Source organism: Onychostoma macrolepis, chromosome 01 (genome assembly GCF_012432095.1).
Source record: "Onychostoma macrolepis isolate SWU-2019 chromosome 01, ASM1243209v1, whole genome shotgun sequence".
Taxonomy (NCBI): domain Eukaryota; kingdom Metazoa; phylum Chordata; class Actinopteri; order Cypriniformes; family Cyprinidae; genus Onychostoma; species Onychostoma macrolepis.
The window spans coordinates 10,417,537-10,434,130 of NC_081155.1; the positions used below are offsets into that span (position 1 = coordinate 10,417,537).

General features: G+C 36.9%; 1 protein-coding gene and 1 long non-coding RNA gene across 3 annotated transcripts in view; one reads left to right on the forward strand and one right to left on the reverse strand.

Moving 5' to 3' along the window:
• The window catches only part of LOC131546534 (sialoadhesin-like), a 50,027-nt gene that overhangs the window by 16,306 nt on the left and 17,127 nt on the right, over positions 1-16,594 (reverse strand). Inside the window, exon 2 of the mRNA XM_058786153.1 lies at positions 6,658-6,720. Coding sequence (XP_058642136.1) covers positions 6,658-6,712 — 55 coding nt within the window. The 5' untranslated portion in view covers positions 6,713-6,720. The remainder of the gene's footprint in view (positions 1-6,657; positions 6,721-16,594) is intronic.
• Positions 12,320-15,441, forward strand: LOC131546596 (uncharacterized). Of its 2 annotated transcripts, none has more exons than XR_009272755.1 (5): positions 12,320-12,431; positions 13,039-13,055; positions 13,173-13,217; positions 15,086-15,171; positions 15,280-15,441. It is a non-coding gene; the product is annotated as an uncharacterized LOC131546596 (long non-coding RNA). The 2 variants fall into 2 exon arrangements; XR_009272754.1 differs by having other exon boundaries at positions 12,325-12,431; positions 13,176-13,217.

Genomic DNA, 16,594 nt, shown 5'->3' on the forward strand with positions numbered 1-16,594 from the left:
CAACAAAATAGCAAAACAAAAGGAAATGGTAAGAATAAAAGAAAATACTAAGACAACTGCATAATTTATTCATGTCGCATTGCATGCTGGGAGCCATGGATTAGTTTTGATTGGTGCTCCCAGAATGCACTGCAAACTGGAGCTTTATGTTGATTGTCACCATTATTGAGATTCATATGCTGATTCTTGAAGTCTGTGTGATGAAGAAAAGTACATTTTCAGTGCAGAATAAGTTTCAGAAGTCTTTCAGATTAAACTTTCAGGTCGTTATGTACAGAATCTCAATAACAAAGTTAACTAATAAATCTCTCAGTGACTGTACTCCAAATTAATTCAGTTCCTCAAGCCACTATACGCTGATTACATCTTTATAAACATAACCAACTACTGATCACATTTTCTCTTGGCTTTTTTTCTTTTCGCCATAACTAACATGTCTAAACAAACACGCAGTTATGGCAGCCAAAGTAACTGTAATGCTTTAAGTCAAGGGTCAAGAGCCCAACTAAAGCAAACACTGACCTCGATAATGGTAATTCAAACAAAACTAAAACATCCAAAGTCAGTCTGGTTAGTAACGTGTGAAGCTGGTGATGATGTTTGTGGAGTTGTTTATTAATCATCCTCTGCTGAGATCGTGAGAGATTTAATGTCTTCTTTCTTGTGTTTATTTAATCTAAGGCTGTGACTGAAGTCAGTTGTAGTTCTTGTATTTCTGCTCGTCTTGTCTCTTTTTTTCTCTTTCTTTCAGTGATTCAGTTTGTTAACAGCAGGTGTTCTTCATTAATGCTCAATCATCACTCAATTACTAAACTAATTATCTCATTAACTTTAACACTGCTTCAGTGTTACTTTTTTAACACTCTGAGTGTGGATTATATATACACTGGGAGTGTTGATTTAACACTGGAGGTTTTACTGTGTACCTTACTGTATGTTTCGCGGCAGTTTCAAAGTGGAATCTCCAGAGAGTGGCGCTAAAACACACATTTAATACGTGACTGTGGTACATTTTTATTTCGTTGATACAGGCACGTATTGCAGCGTTTTTATTGCACTGCTTGATGTACTTACAGAGGCGGACAAAGTACACAACTCCATTACTCGAGTGAAAGTACAGATACTGCTGGTCAAATATTACTCCATTACAAGTGAAAGTTGTAAAGACACAAGTTGTAAAGTAAATTTTCTTATTTATGTCAATGCACTGTTTTATTATTGTTTTATGTACTACACAGTAAAATCCCCAGTGTTAACCCCTTAACTGTCACCCACAGTTTTGAACAGAGACATTATAGTGCACTATCCAAACTTAATTTTTTATAATTCATGAATGAAAATATGTTGTAACATGATTTTAATGTACCATTTACATGGTAATGCAATGTCTGATTTTAAAATGGGTTTCAAAGGATGAATTTTGAAATTTTAAGTTTTCTACTGATAAATAATTTCTTATGATTTCTAATTCGTGATAGAGAAAAAGGCAACTAAGAAGACTTTCTGTGACAAAGGTCAGAATTCATGTCATGATGTAGATTTTTTTCAGGTGCACTCTTGTCATAAACAGAGGTGTCAAATCCAGGGTCAGAAAGTAAAGTCCTGCCATGTGTTTATTCCACCCATGAACTCAGCAGCTGATTTCACCAGAGGAGGAACCAACTCATTCCTTTCAAGTCACAAGCAAGTTTCGAGTCAAATCCCAAGACCTCAACGAGTTGAGGTAATTAAGAGATAATTGAGAGACTAATTAAATGATGATTGTGCATTAGTGATGAACACCTGCTGTTACTGTGAATCACAGAGGATCAGATGTTGATGTTTTATTGGTTAAAATGATACCACCATCATGTAGATCAGTGTTTGCTTTAGTTGGGCTCTTGACCCTTGACTCCTGTGTTAGATCTCTCTGTAGCAATGCATGTGCTGTTGTAAAGCGGAGAGATCAGTGCTGTGCAGTGAGCAACTGTTAGTTGTTTTCGTACGATGAGGTAATCATCAGGTGCTTATCTGTTTGCATCCAATATACTGTGTGTATATATATATATATACACATACAACATTTTTCATTTTTTTAATTTATGTTCTGCTTTTGAATAAACAACTCTGTGAAACCACAGTATGCAATGAATTTACTGCTGTAGCAGTTATAGAGAAAGAATTTTAAATCTAATGCATTTAAATATTTAAACTCCAGTCCTACTCAGACACACACAGACATCAAGAACCAGCATATGAATCTCAACAATGGTGACAATCAACAAAATGCTTCATGCTGCAATGCATGCTGGGTAACACCACAGTATGAATAATTATGGTCACCACTGTTGAGGATCGTATGATAAGTGTTCATGTCTAAAAGCCTGAGCAATATAATTCTTAATTTTTTCCAATATTTAATATTACGATGGCATTTGTTTAATAGTAAATTCCTGCAGTTCTGTAACAGCTGAACGTCAGTAAATAAACCAAAGAGAGACACCTTCATGATGTTCATTCAAGTGACATAAAAGCCAAAAGTGTAAGCTCATCTGCTTCCTCAAGCTTTTAATTCAGCAATGTGCAAATGTTTGTTGTGAAGCAATATTGCAATTGCTTAAAAGCAATCCATTCTCAGTTACTAAAAGGGTCAAGAGCCCAACTAAAGCAAACACTGATCTCCATGATGGTGGCATCATTTTAACCAATAAAACATCAACATCTGATCCTCTGTAATTCTCAATAACAGCAGGTGTTCATCACTAATGCACAATCAACATTTAATTAGTCTCTCAATTATCTCTTAATTACCTCAACTCATTGAGGTCTTGGGATTTGACTCGAAACTTGCTTGTGACTTGAAAGGAATGAGTTGGTTCCTCCTCTGGTGAAATCAGCTGCTGAGTTCATGGGTGGAATAAACACATGGCAGGACTTTTACTTTCTGACCCTGGATTTGACACCTCTGGTCATAAATTAATTTATTACTTTTCCTACATAATTTTTTAACAGAAAAAGTGGTAAAATACCTATTTAGGAGTCTTAGACCTTTCCAACGATATATAGTTTGTCATGATTAGATTAGGATTTAATTGTAAAATAGTGAAGTAAAGGTAGGCGTCCCACAGGGTGGACGGTGACAGTTAAGAGGTTAAATCAACACTGCTCAGAGTGTATTTGGTCCCACTCCAAATAGTGTTCAAGTAACACTGAAGCAGAGTTAAAGCTAATGAGATAATTAAGTTATTAATTAAATGATGATTGAGCATTAGTGACGAACACCTGCTGTTAACAAGCAGAATCACTGAAGAAAAAGAGAAACACAAGAACAACTGACTTCAGCCACAGCCTTTGATAAAATCAACTGAAATAAAATACATTAAATCTGTTAAGATATCTGCAGAGGAGGATTAAACAACTCCACAAACAGCATCACCAGCTTCACTCATTATTGACCAGTCTGACTATATTTCTGTCAGACATCAGCAGAAGATCTTATTGAGAATTAACAGAGGTTCAGATGTTGATGTTTTATTGGTCAAAAAATGATGCCACCATCATGGTGGTGATGAAATAATTTGCTTCTAAGCAGTTATAATAGGGTTTAGCTGCAAATGCTTGATCTTTGCTGAATCAGAAGCTTGATATAACAGGTTACACTTTTTGCTTATAAAACATGAGACAAGTGAAGACGTAATGGTTTCTTTCTCTTTGGTTATTGACTGAAATGCATCAACTAATAAACAGCCAAAAAAAGTTATTATACGTGATACTGTAATACTTCAATAATGAACAGATTCAGGTCAGGCTTTTAGACATGAACACTCATCATACGATCCACAACAGTGGTGACAATAATTATTCATACTGCAGAGCATGATGGGAGTTTTTACTATGGTGTTACCCAGCATGCATTGCAATGTAAAGCGTATTTTTTTATTGTCACCATTGTTGAGATTCATATGCTCATTCTTGATGTCTGTGTGTGTCTACATGATTCAGTTGTTCAAAAGAAAAAAATGCACATTGATTTAAAATCATTAACAATAACTGTTGGCTGTAACATTTCATTCTAATACTGTAGTATCGGAGGATTAGTCGGGCAAACTCTAAATCTGTAAAATCAGATACAACAAAACACCATTTGGCTAGTTCACAATGATTTTTTCATAACATAGATGCATCTACTACACTGACTTTTCTGCTTCACAACATATGTACTGTTGCAAAGAAAAAACAAATACAGTAAATCAAGTCCCATCTAAAGTAAATACTGATCTCCATGATGGTGGCATTGTTTTTAACCAATAAAACATCAACATTTAAACCTCTGATAATTCTCAATAAGAGCTTCAGTAGTCATCTGACAGAAATAAAGTCAATCATGAGTGAAGCTGGTGATTCTTTTTGTTGTTTAATCATCCCCTGCTGAGATCTTGAAAGATTTAATGTCTTTTATTTCAGTTGATTTTATCAAAGGCTGTGGCTGAAGTCAGTTGTAGTTCTTGTGTTTTTATTTTCTTCAGTGATTCTGCTTGTTAACAGCAGGTGTTATTCACTAATGCTCAATCAGCACTTAATTAATCACATAATTATCTCATCAACTTTAACTCTGCTTCAGTGTTCCTTTAACACTATTTGGAGTGGGACCAAATACACTCTGAAGCAGTGTTGATTTAACACTGGGGATTTTACTGTGTACTTGCAATACCTTATGCCTCTGAAGCAACTTACAATGCATTATACCTACTGAATACACTGACTAACTTATAGTATCTTTGGAATAAAGAGCTTTTAGAATGTTATGGAAATGGTCAGTGTTCAGAAAATGCTGGAAAAATCACTTTACGTAACCCAACAAGAGTGATTACTGATATGCTGTCAAAAAATCACATTTTCAAAAAAAAAAAAAAAACACTCACTGACTTTCAAAGCTGCTGCATAACGACTTTCTACTTCGAGGACCTTGATAGAAATGTAGTGGAGTGAAAAGTACAATATTTGTCTTTCAGATGTAGTGAAGTTAAAGTCACAAGTTTCCAGAAAAAATAATACTCAAGTAAAGTAAAGATACTCAAAAAGTGTACTTAAGTACAATACTCAAGTAAATGTACTTCACTACTGTCCACCTCTGGGTACTTATATATGCGGCTGTTCAGAATTCATATATCCAGTGAGAGTCACTAAAGGTTAATGCTCTATCATGTTGGAAAAGTTACCCTAAACCTACCCGATAGTGTTAAAGGGATAGTTCTCCCAAAAATGAAAATTCTGTCATTAAAGGTGGGGTAAGGTGGGCGATTTCTGGAAGCCAATGTTGATATTTGAAATCACCAAAACAAACACGCCCCTAACGCAAAAGGGTCTCACCCCTATTTTGATAGCTCCGCCCCACACATACGTAGCCTACGCAACCCAGGCAACAATTACTTCTGTGAAACAAAGCAAAACCAATGTTACACCGTGTCCACACCGGACGTGAGCGGCGCACCAAAATACTATAGAAGTTATTATAATCAGTGATGCTGTCTACACTGGATGCTGCGTGGTTTGACACGACAAATCCCTGATAGAAAACTTCAAATGATTTTCAACAGTCGCTTCACATCCAGTGTAGGCAGACTTTAGCTGCGGCACCAAGAACCAAAGCAACCTCGACGTCCGATCGGAGTTCTCTCCAGCTCTGAAAGCTGATCTGATATTTACACGGGTCCTACTTCTTGCCTTATCGTTCCGCAGACATTTTCCTCTTTTGTTTTTTATTCGGCATCTCTATCTTTCTGTCTCTCGGCTGTTCACTGAACACTCTTTCCTCCACATCATGAGTACACAGCAAAATCCCCAGTGTTAATTTAGCACTCTGGGTGTGGACTCACTGGACTCATATGAACACTGAAGCGAACGAGATAATTAGGTGATGATTGACCATTATTGAAGACACCTGATGTTAACAAGCAGAATCACCAAAGGTTGCATCAAAAATATCTTAGTTTGTGTTCCAAAGATGAACAGAGGTCTTACAGGTTTGGAACAACATGAGGGTGAATAATTAATGACAGAATTTTCATTTTTGGGAGAACTATCCCTTTAACAAAAGTGATATAAAAAAAACCGCATTAGTTGATGCAGCCATGCTATTTTAACCTCCTTATGCAGATTTGAGCTGTTTTGTCGAACCGTAGTTTCACAGGGTTCGTGCCAGAGCTCTTTACCTCTCAAGTGCATGAGCAACCGAGCAAATCTACTGATTTATAAAACTCATGCATATGAAGCTGTATATCTGACGACAATGTTCAAAAGTTTTCAAATTGTGCAGGATGTTAAAATGGTTTTGAAGTCATAACATAATATTCTTCACGTAATTGTGTGAAAATTAGACTTTATCAAATCTCTGTATCTGTAAATCATACTTTGTGTGAAAAGGAATCAAAGTTATCTGAGTTTTACTGCCTCTAGTGTTCATTTCAACTGGTAACTGCAGTGAATCGTACATATAGGTAAGTTTTTTCAGTTTTGCAAAAATGTAGAGGCATGTGTTTCCAATGAGCCTAGGTTGTTTTTATATGTTAGCTGACAGCAAAACACTCAGTCAGTTTGAGAGCTACACCATGTGAAGAGCTCAATTAGCTTTTCAAGAGTGTTAAAGTGTTTGTTTAGTGACCGCAGCTGAAGACTCACCTGCAGTCATGATCACCAAGATCAGAGGAAGAGACGTTACGAGTGACACCACCATAGTGATTTCTGCAATCATAAAACAAACAATTATGACATTATCCCAGTCAACACGTGAGATCACGCGATGATCACAGTGATATTACACCATTCTCATACGGTGATCCTCACAGTGTGAGTAATATGTGAACTCATTGTGAACTCAAAATGTTGAGCAGGTTGAGAGGAGACAGCTCAAATATCAGTTGCTGGGGGACATTCTACTTCCTGTTTCTCAACACTATCACAGTGATATCACAGTGCTCTCACATGATGAGTTCACGAGTGCACGCCCAGCTAACAACTTTCTGTTATAAGAACCTTCTCCAAACATACAACTGACTTCCAGACACAGCCTTCGATGAAATCAACTGAAATAAACGAATCACGAGCTTCACTCATTATTAACCAGACTGACTTTATTTCTGTCAGACATCTACAAAAGCGCTTATTGAGAATTAACACAGATTTAGATGATGATGTTTTATTATTTTATTTGACGTTACCATCGTGGTGAGTAGTGTTTGCTTTAGTTGGGCTCTTGACCCTTGACTTCATAACATTGTATTTTTTTGGGCTGCTGTAACTGTGTTTGTAAAGCACATTTGTTATGGCAAGGAAAACCAAAAAGAAACTGCAACCAGGTGAAATTGGTTTGTTATTGATGATAACACAGTCATCGCCTAGACTCAATATGCAGTTTTGGTGATGTTTTGCTAATCTAAAGTTTCTAAATATAATAGCTCTGTGATTATACAGTACAGGATCCAGCAGTCTCATAATCAGTTATGATGGATTATAAAAGCATAGGCCACAAACATTATTAACTACTCTGATTCTTGATGTCTCTCTTTGTGATTAAATGACAGTGTATGAATCTCAACAATGGTGACAATCAAAAGCTTCATGCTGCAATGCATGCTGGGTACCTACACTGGTAAAACTGATGTGTTAGATTTACTTAAAATATATATGCACCATTTTTGCATCACACTTTTTAAGTAAACCCAACTTGGAACAATTTTACTTAAAATAAACAAGATAATTTTTGATATGAATTTAAATATTTGAGTTCACTCAACATTCTTTACTTAAAACAAGCAACATGATATAATCTACTAAGTAACTTCAAGTTGTGTTAATTTAACATTTAAACTCATTTATATTAAAAATATAAATTGAAGCAAAACAACATTTTAACTTATTTTAGATCTTCAACTATTGGTCTGCTTAGATTTCTACATTTCACTCAGTCACAGTTTATAAAATTTACTTAAACAATGAAGCACTGGGAAAAAAACATGCTATTAATGCATGTGATTCACTTATAAACATGTAAATAAGAAAGTAGACAGCTTATTATCCTTTTAAAATATGTTCCCTCAATTTAATTATTACCCAAATGAACAGGGAGACCTCAATACCTGGTACACCATACACAATGACGGTAACAATCAGTGGATAGTGTTTGAGTATGAATGGGTCATTTTTGAGTAGAAAATGAACTCCAGATGTCACAAAACAGTAAGATACTAGACCTAACAACAAAAGCAACCATAAAATAGTGTAAATACAACTCGAAAACAGTGAAAAATTTTACCTTTTTAATTATTCATGCCCCAGTGCATGATGGGAAAAACGGGATCATAACTTGAAGAACCCTTGTAAACATAACAAACACTTCTAAGTAAAATATACTTAGAAGTTCAAACTTTAATTTCTACAAGCTTAAATTGAGCAATAATATAGAATTTACTTTAAATAATTTAGTTCAGGCAATAATAAAAAAAAATTAATGTAGAAATTACATTTGTTTTTATGTAGCATTTACTTCACCACTTTTCTCAGTGTAGTCTCTGTGCAGTGAGTGCACTTTGACCTCACATTAGTATGAGCACACAGTGAGGGCGCTGTGAGGTTACACTTTTAGCTCACTGTTACCTCACATTGTGACCTCATCACGAGTATCCTGTGAGATCATGGTGACATCACTGTGAGATCAAATTGTTGACTGGGGAGTTTGTTTTATTTCCAAGTGTTATTCCTTTAAAAGGAATTTAGTTGACTTTTTACTTCATTGCAAATTTTAAAATTTTGTTTACATTGCTTTGCTTTAATTAATTCATTTGCTTGAGCAGATACATAAAAAACACAAGCTTTTGAATTTTCCGTTTTTATTGCTGCGAGAGGGAAACCAGTTAAGTGATTTATTGTAGTTAAAACATATTATCACAGATACTAATACTTACCCAGGCCCCAGCTTTAATGTAGGTGTAATTGTTACTGGGGTTACATAAACAACAACCACAAGGACCACAAATGGAGAGAAAAGAGTGGAGTAAAAGTGCTGATTCGTCATTTAAAATGTACTAAAGTAAAAGTACACCATTTTTAAACTGCTATGAAACTACTTAATTGCCGTAATGTGAGTATTTGCAATTCGTCCTGACTGAATGTGAGAAAAGATTCTCACAAATGGAGCATGAAGCATTGTCTTTAGTATGGGCATGCGAGAGACTAAATATATGGACAAAAGTTTGACTTGATCACAGATCATAAGCCACTGGAGACTATCTATGGCCTGCGGTCGATGTGCTTGCATCGAAAGATGGGTGTTAAGACTACAACTGTATGACTTTCGTGTTGTCCACATTCCCGGAGAGTAAAACATTGCAGACCCGCTTTCGTGTCTGGTCTGTGGAAAGAAGGGATAACAGACACATAAGCATGAAGCTGAAGAATGTGTGAGATTCGTGGCTGTGAATGATACTCCAAGGGCACTTACGACGAGAACTGTGGAAGAAGCATCAGCAGAAGATGATGAATTAAATACACTGTTCTTTTGATGAATGCAAGTCGTACGCCACCATTGCCAATGAGCTAAGTATGATTGGACAGATAGTCTTGAGGGTTACACGCATTGTGTTACAGCAGTCACTCCAAGGGCATAGCAGTCACCAAACAGAACCTTAGAAGTAAAGTGCGGTGGTCTGCCATGGATAAGGACGCAGAGAGGCATGTCAAATCATGTTACAGACCCCAATTAATGATGAGACCTGATAAACCAGAGCCACTGAGAATGGCACAGTTACCCGAAACTCCTTGGCAGGATCTAGCCACCGGCATATTAGATTCTCTGCCAGCTGGAGAATCTATACTAGAGGTAGTTGGCTATAACAGCTGCTATTATTAGTACGGAATACTCAAGTCTACCACAGCTGATAAAGATCATTGACTGTTTGGAGGAGATTTTTAGCCATCATGGTCTGCCATCCCTGCTGGAAAAACCAGCATAGACCAACGTAATTCCCATGCTGGTTTATGCTGGTCTATGCTGGTATATGCTGGTTTGGTGCTGGGATATGCTGGTTTGGTGCTGGTTTAGCTGGTGGACCAGCAAGACCATGCTAGTCTACCAGCATGGTCTTGCTGGTGATGCTGGTCAACCAGCATGGTCTTGCTGGTGATGCTGGTCTACCAGCATGGTCTTGCTGGTGATGCTGGTCTACTGGTCTTGCTGGTGATGCTGGTCTACTGGTCTTGCTGGTGATGCTGGTCAACCAGCATGGTCTTGCTGGTGATGCTGGTCTACTGGTCTTGCTGGTGATGCTGGTCAACCAGCATGGTCTTGCTGGTGATGCTGGTCTACCAGCATGGTCTTGCTGGTGATGCTGGTCTACTGGTCTTGCTGGTGATGCTGGTCTACCAGCATGGTCTTGCTGGTGATGCTGGTCAACCAGCATGGTCTTGCTGGTGATGCTGGTCTACCAGCATGGTCTTGCTGGTGATGCTGGTCTACTGGTCTTGCTGGTGATGCTGGTCTACTGGTCTTGCTGGTGATGCTGGTCTACTGGTCTTGCTGGTGATGCTGGTCAACCAGCATGGTCTTGCTGGTGATGCTGGTCTACTGGTCTTGCTGGTGATGCTGGTCAACCAGCATGGTCTTGCTGGTGATGCTGGTCTACTGGTCTTGCTGGTGATGCTGGTCTACCAGCATGGTCTTGCTGGTGATGCTGGTCTACTGGTCTTGCTGGTGATGCTGGTCTACCAGCATGGTCTTGCTGGTGATGCTGGTCAACCAGCATGGTCTTGCTGGTGATGCTGGTCTACTGGTCTTGCTGGTGATGCTGGTCTACTGGTCTTGCTGGTGATGCTGGTCTACTGGTCTTGCTGGTGATGCTGGTCTACCAGCATGGTCTTGCTGGTGATGCTGGTCTACTGGTCTTGCTGGTGATGCTGGTCTACTGGTCTTGCTGGTGATGCTGGTCAACCAGCCTGGTCTTGCTGGTGATGCTGGTCTACTGGTCTTGCTGGTGATGCTGGTCACCAGCATCTCAGCATCGGAATCAGGCCGAATGCGGCTGAGTGTCGGCTCACTCGGCAGCGGCTTGCCAGAATTGAGCCAGGTCCGGCCTGGCACAGTAATGGTTGCCAGATTTGGCTAGGTTTTGGATCTGTGGATCTGTGGATCTGGCCCGATTCTGGTTGAGAAACGGCACATTTAGCCACATTCAGCCCGACTGTGGGCCAGAAGTCACAGTCCTAAAATGTCAAAAATTCAAGTTTTACTCCTTATTTGCTCCTTATCTGAATATTTGGTCCCCACAATTAAAAATAAAAAATAATAAAACTGTACACACACAATCAATCAATTAGGCTGAATTATAAAATTACAAAAATATATATTTTTAAACAAAATATTTTAAAGTTGTAAACCTTTTGCCTGTCAAAGTTATTTATTCAATTTTATTATTATTTTAATATTTCTATTAATTTTTAGGCTGACCTCAAATGGACTTTGCTTGTAATTTAAAAATGTTCCCTTAATCTAAATTGACACTTTCTGACTGTGTGCGATTGCAAAAACTGATACCTCAGTAAGAAGTGGTAAACTTTTACAAAATATGATTTCAGATGTTATAATAGTGATTTTATTATGTCCAAATAAAAGTACCACAGCAAATCTTCTGAAATCAGTGAGTGAAACTTTATTATTTACTGTGACCAGCATCCCATGCTGGTCACCAGCGTACCACCAGCATCCCATGCTGGTCATCAGCATTATTATATTCACCATTATTATTTACTGTAATAACTGTAACAATATATATATATGTGTGTGTGTGTGTGTGTGTGTGTGTGTGTGTGTATGCGCCTTTGTTCTGCAGTGAAGGGCTACTGCATTTTTGTGACAAATCAGGACATAGATGTGTATAATGACAAGGGTATGACAGGTATTACAAGGAGAAGGTGACTTTTCAGGACATTACTCCATGTCCCCACTTTTCAAAACGCTTATAAATCACACAGAGTGGAGTGTATTGAAAATCTGAAATAGCAGAAAGTCTGTAAAGGGTAGGTTTAGGTGTAGGGTTGGTGTAGGACAATAGCACATACAGTTTGTACAGTATAAAAACCATTACGCCTATGGGATGTCCCCACTTTTCACAAAAACAAACGTGTGTGTGTGTGTGTGTGTGTGTGTAATTTATTTAATTTAATTTAATTTTTTTTTTTTTTTTAAATAATCTAAGATGTAGGCTACAATCATTACCTCATGTTATATTTTTCCTGGCAAAAAAAAAAAAAAAAAATCAATAGATATAAATGTAACTTTAACTATTTGACACCTCACGTGCAAAGCCCGCGAAAGAACCGGAGGTTATATAAGCTGCGGTCGTCACGTGACGCGCACAGCCGGACTCTGAGTGGACGTCGCCTGATGGGAGAGCTTCCAAGAGGTAAAGTATTTTTTGTGTACACAAGTATAAAATCGACGGCCTGTTATTTAAATGTACCATAAGCCTACTGTTCACTGTTCAAACGAGTCTTTCCGTCTTTATTTTCTACGGCCCGCTCTTCAGCTCCGTTAATTACCGTTAATGCCGTTCTGTGTGACGTCATTTGCGCAGATCTGCTAGAATTGAGAAAACCTCCTTTCGTTTCACATTCATGTCGGTCAAGGTAACGTTAGTTTAAAAAAACGTAGCCATTTACAATGAATATTTTCACATTTAAGCAGTGTTGTCCCACAGATTTGTCTGAGTGAGAGCGCGCGACACTGACGCACACTGAACGCTCTCTCTCTCTCTCTCTCTCTCTCTCTCAGCGTGTGTGGTAGAGCGAGCGAGAGACAGAAGACTCACACAAGCCAATGTAGCCTATCCTTATGAGATAATAATAGTAAAAATAATAATATTTCTGCTTTTTAATAACAAATAATTACTATAAAAGTAAAACCTGTATGCATGTGTATACACCAGGGAAGAAATAAAAGTCATATTCAAGTAAAGTTATAATTATTTTCAAAAATGAAAATATTTATTCTTTTTTTCTTTCTTTTTTCAGATTGTCATCCGATTGTTGTAAGTGATCAGTCAAGCAGTCATCCTGCATCTTGGATTTGCCATGTTCAGTTTGTACAAACATTATCTGATATTGAGTGAGGCTTTTTCTTTTGCTCCCCTTTGTTTGTGTGTCAGTAGCTGCTCCACAGCACACCACAGCACAGCACAGGCTTTGGCTTTGTAAGTATATATTTTAAGCTGACTGTCAAACATTTTCTCAATTTTTTTTTATTTAGGTTCATTAAATATATGTCATGCAGCAGTTATTTATTTATTTATTTATTTAACAGGCTTGCATTATCTGATCTGTTTTAAAAGTTATGTATTTTGTAGTTTGTTAGTGAATTTTAATTATTTAATTACACAACATATTATGTGAATAGTGTAATAATGTTCCTGCTACATTTCTTCTAATATTTTTGTGATTACTTTTTCTTCCTACCTGGTCTTTATGCTAAGTTAGGAAAACCAGCTTCATGTTTAAATAGGCAAACTTGTGCCACATATACCAGACTGACACACACACACACACACACACACACACACACACACACACACACACACACACATACCAGGACAGCCAGGCACAAGAACAGTTTCTTCCCCAGATTTTCAAATAGTTGTTGTCAAATAGTTAAATGTAAAATAATCTAAAAAAAATTACCCTTATGACTGGTTTTGTGGTCCAGGGTCACATATTAAGTCCTGTTTTCCTTGAAATTGAACAAAATGAAGTTTTTTCCCTTTGAATTAATGAGATTTTTCTGAGCCCATTGGCAGATATTTGTTTGTTTTGATCGTGAAATCACTTTATTTTGATCAGTTTCTCAGAAAACAAGACTTTGTATAAAGTGCACTGCAAAACAAGACAGAAATACTGAGGAAGAGCATCGGTTTATTGAAGTGTGATCAGAAGGTTCAGTAAATGTTATTTAGTTACACACTTTGTTAAAAGAATGAAAAGTAATGGAGATCTGTTGAAAGTTGTATTTTCAAACTTTGAAGTGTTATTAATTTGCATTTAGAGACCATATTGACATGCTGCATTCAGTTTATCCCTTAAATCTTACATTTTCTTTACCTTCATAAAATCTGCATAAACCCTGTACCTGCTAATATGCATCACTCAAATATGATTAAATACATATTTATTTTTCTTTCAATAGTGCCAAGTTATAATCACTCCAATCCAAGTCATTGTGAATGAATGATCGACAGGATCATGTATGAATGTGCCAGAATGAAGGAGTTTGTCTTCACATCAAAAACAAAACATAATAATAATAAATAAATAAAATACATTTAAAAATACAATAAAGTAAAATAAACAAATTCATTACTTAAAAAACATTAACTTATACTAAACACTAAAACTATATAGATATATAAAAAATAATAAAATGACTAAAACGCACAACAAATTTTAACTAAACATTTAACAAAATTAAGCTCAAAATTAAGTTTGTTAAAGTGCTATAATAACAACTAAAGCTTAATGAAAAAAATATAATAATAATAATATATATATATATATATATATATATATATATATATATATATATATATAAACGCACAACAAAATTACTAAAACTTTAACTGGAATTTTAAAATAAATATTGAAATAAAATATTATTAACTGTTAAGGTCTTTGCACACAGAGTCTGAAATTTCGTCACGCATGGAAACCAGAGGCGGACGAAGTACACAACTCCATTACTTGAGTGAAAGTACAGATACTGCTGGTCAAATATTACTCCATTACAAGTGAAAGTTGTAAAGACAGAATTTTACTTTAGTAAAAGCACAGAGGTACTTGCTTTTAAAAGTACTTAAGTACCAAAAATAAATCTACAGAACAGTTAAATGCCTTTTATTCTCATCTTATTTTTATTGTCTGTGTGCTGTTGTTGTCTCTGTGAACTGGAAGCTTTTGACACTAAAATAAATTGTTTGTATGTGCAAGCATACTTGGCAATAAAAGCTCTTTCTGATTCTGATGTATATTTTTTATAAATATATATTTATTTATTTTTCTGCAAATACTGCAGTGTGCTGGATGGAGAAACTGAGAAGTTTATAAACAGAAGGCATGGAAGAAGAGAGCAGGTCCTAAAACAAAGAAATTCTTCTTAAGGTATGCTCCAAATTTACCATTTACCATTGAGTTCACTGAGATCTGACTAACTGTGTCTATATGTATCCCCTCTTTATCTCTCTTTCCTTTTTTTCTGTCCTCTTTTAGGATAAACCTGAGGTCCTGGGAGTTCTTAGAGGTTCTAAAGTGTTTTTTATGCATTTGTTGATGTCAAATTTTCAATAATAAATTCAAATAAATTCTCATAGTTTTTACATTTATATGGTGTCATTCTATGGTGTGTGTAATATTTGTGGAAACAACATTGTTAAAAAAAATACTGGCTTTAATAATACATTTTTTGTAGTTTTTAGAGAACCAATTAATTACATGAACAGATTTTTTTCCATGTAGGCTATATATATATATATATATATATATATATATATATATATAATATTGTTTTGGTAAATTTTGTTGTTGTTGTTATTAATTAAATTAATATTGGTTTGTATTTCATATACATTTCCATTTGGTATCCAGACTAATTGTATAATCTATGCTGGCGTGATTGTGGCCTGATGCCGGCAGTGTCGGCTCAGTTTCGGCAACCGGACTCAGACCAGCGTACTCGGACCGATTCTAGCACGTCATTCACTCCCGTAATTCACAAGAGTCCGGCAACCGCATCCCATGCTGGTCACCAGCGTACCACCAGCATCCCATGCTGGTCACCAGCGTACCACCAGCATCCCATGCTGGTCACCAGCATACCACCAGCATCCCATGCTGGTCACCAGCATAATACCAGCACCAAAACACAACATATGCTGGTCTTGCTGGTATGACCAGCTTGCTGGTCTATGCTGGTTTTTCCAGCAGGGATGCACCCTCAGATCAGATTGTGGAATAAAGTTTATGTCTGTTCAATTTGAAATATTCTGTGAGATGAATGGTATCCAGCACGTGAAAACTACACCAAGTAGTTGCAGAGTAGGTGGGCACAGGCAAACGGCAAGGTGGAGAGGCATGAGATGCTTTTTATTCAGAAAATCAGGGGAAAACTGCCCAATTTTACCATGCCACGAAATGACCAAGAGTAAGGGATCGTGATGCTGAGCAAAAAGGGAAAAAAAGAAAGCTTTATGATGATAACTGCCGAGGGCAAAGAATTCTCAGCTGGACGAGGGAGACAGGAAAAGACAGACAAACTAATAACCACATTTAGCCCAGTCCCATACACTATTGAGTCCAGGAAAGGAAATTCTGTGACCATTGAGGACTCGGGTGGAACGCAATATAAAAGGAATACATCGTTCTAATAAACAGCCAATCCAGAGTACGCCACTAGATGGTGGTGCAGCTCCACAAATGAAACCAAAGCGAAAAATCAAACTGCCCGAAGCCCTCTGCACTAGGGACGTGAAGATTCCCCGATTCGCTAGGTGCATCGCCAAAAAAAAAAAGTTAACGATGCGATGCA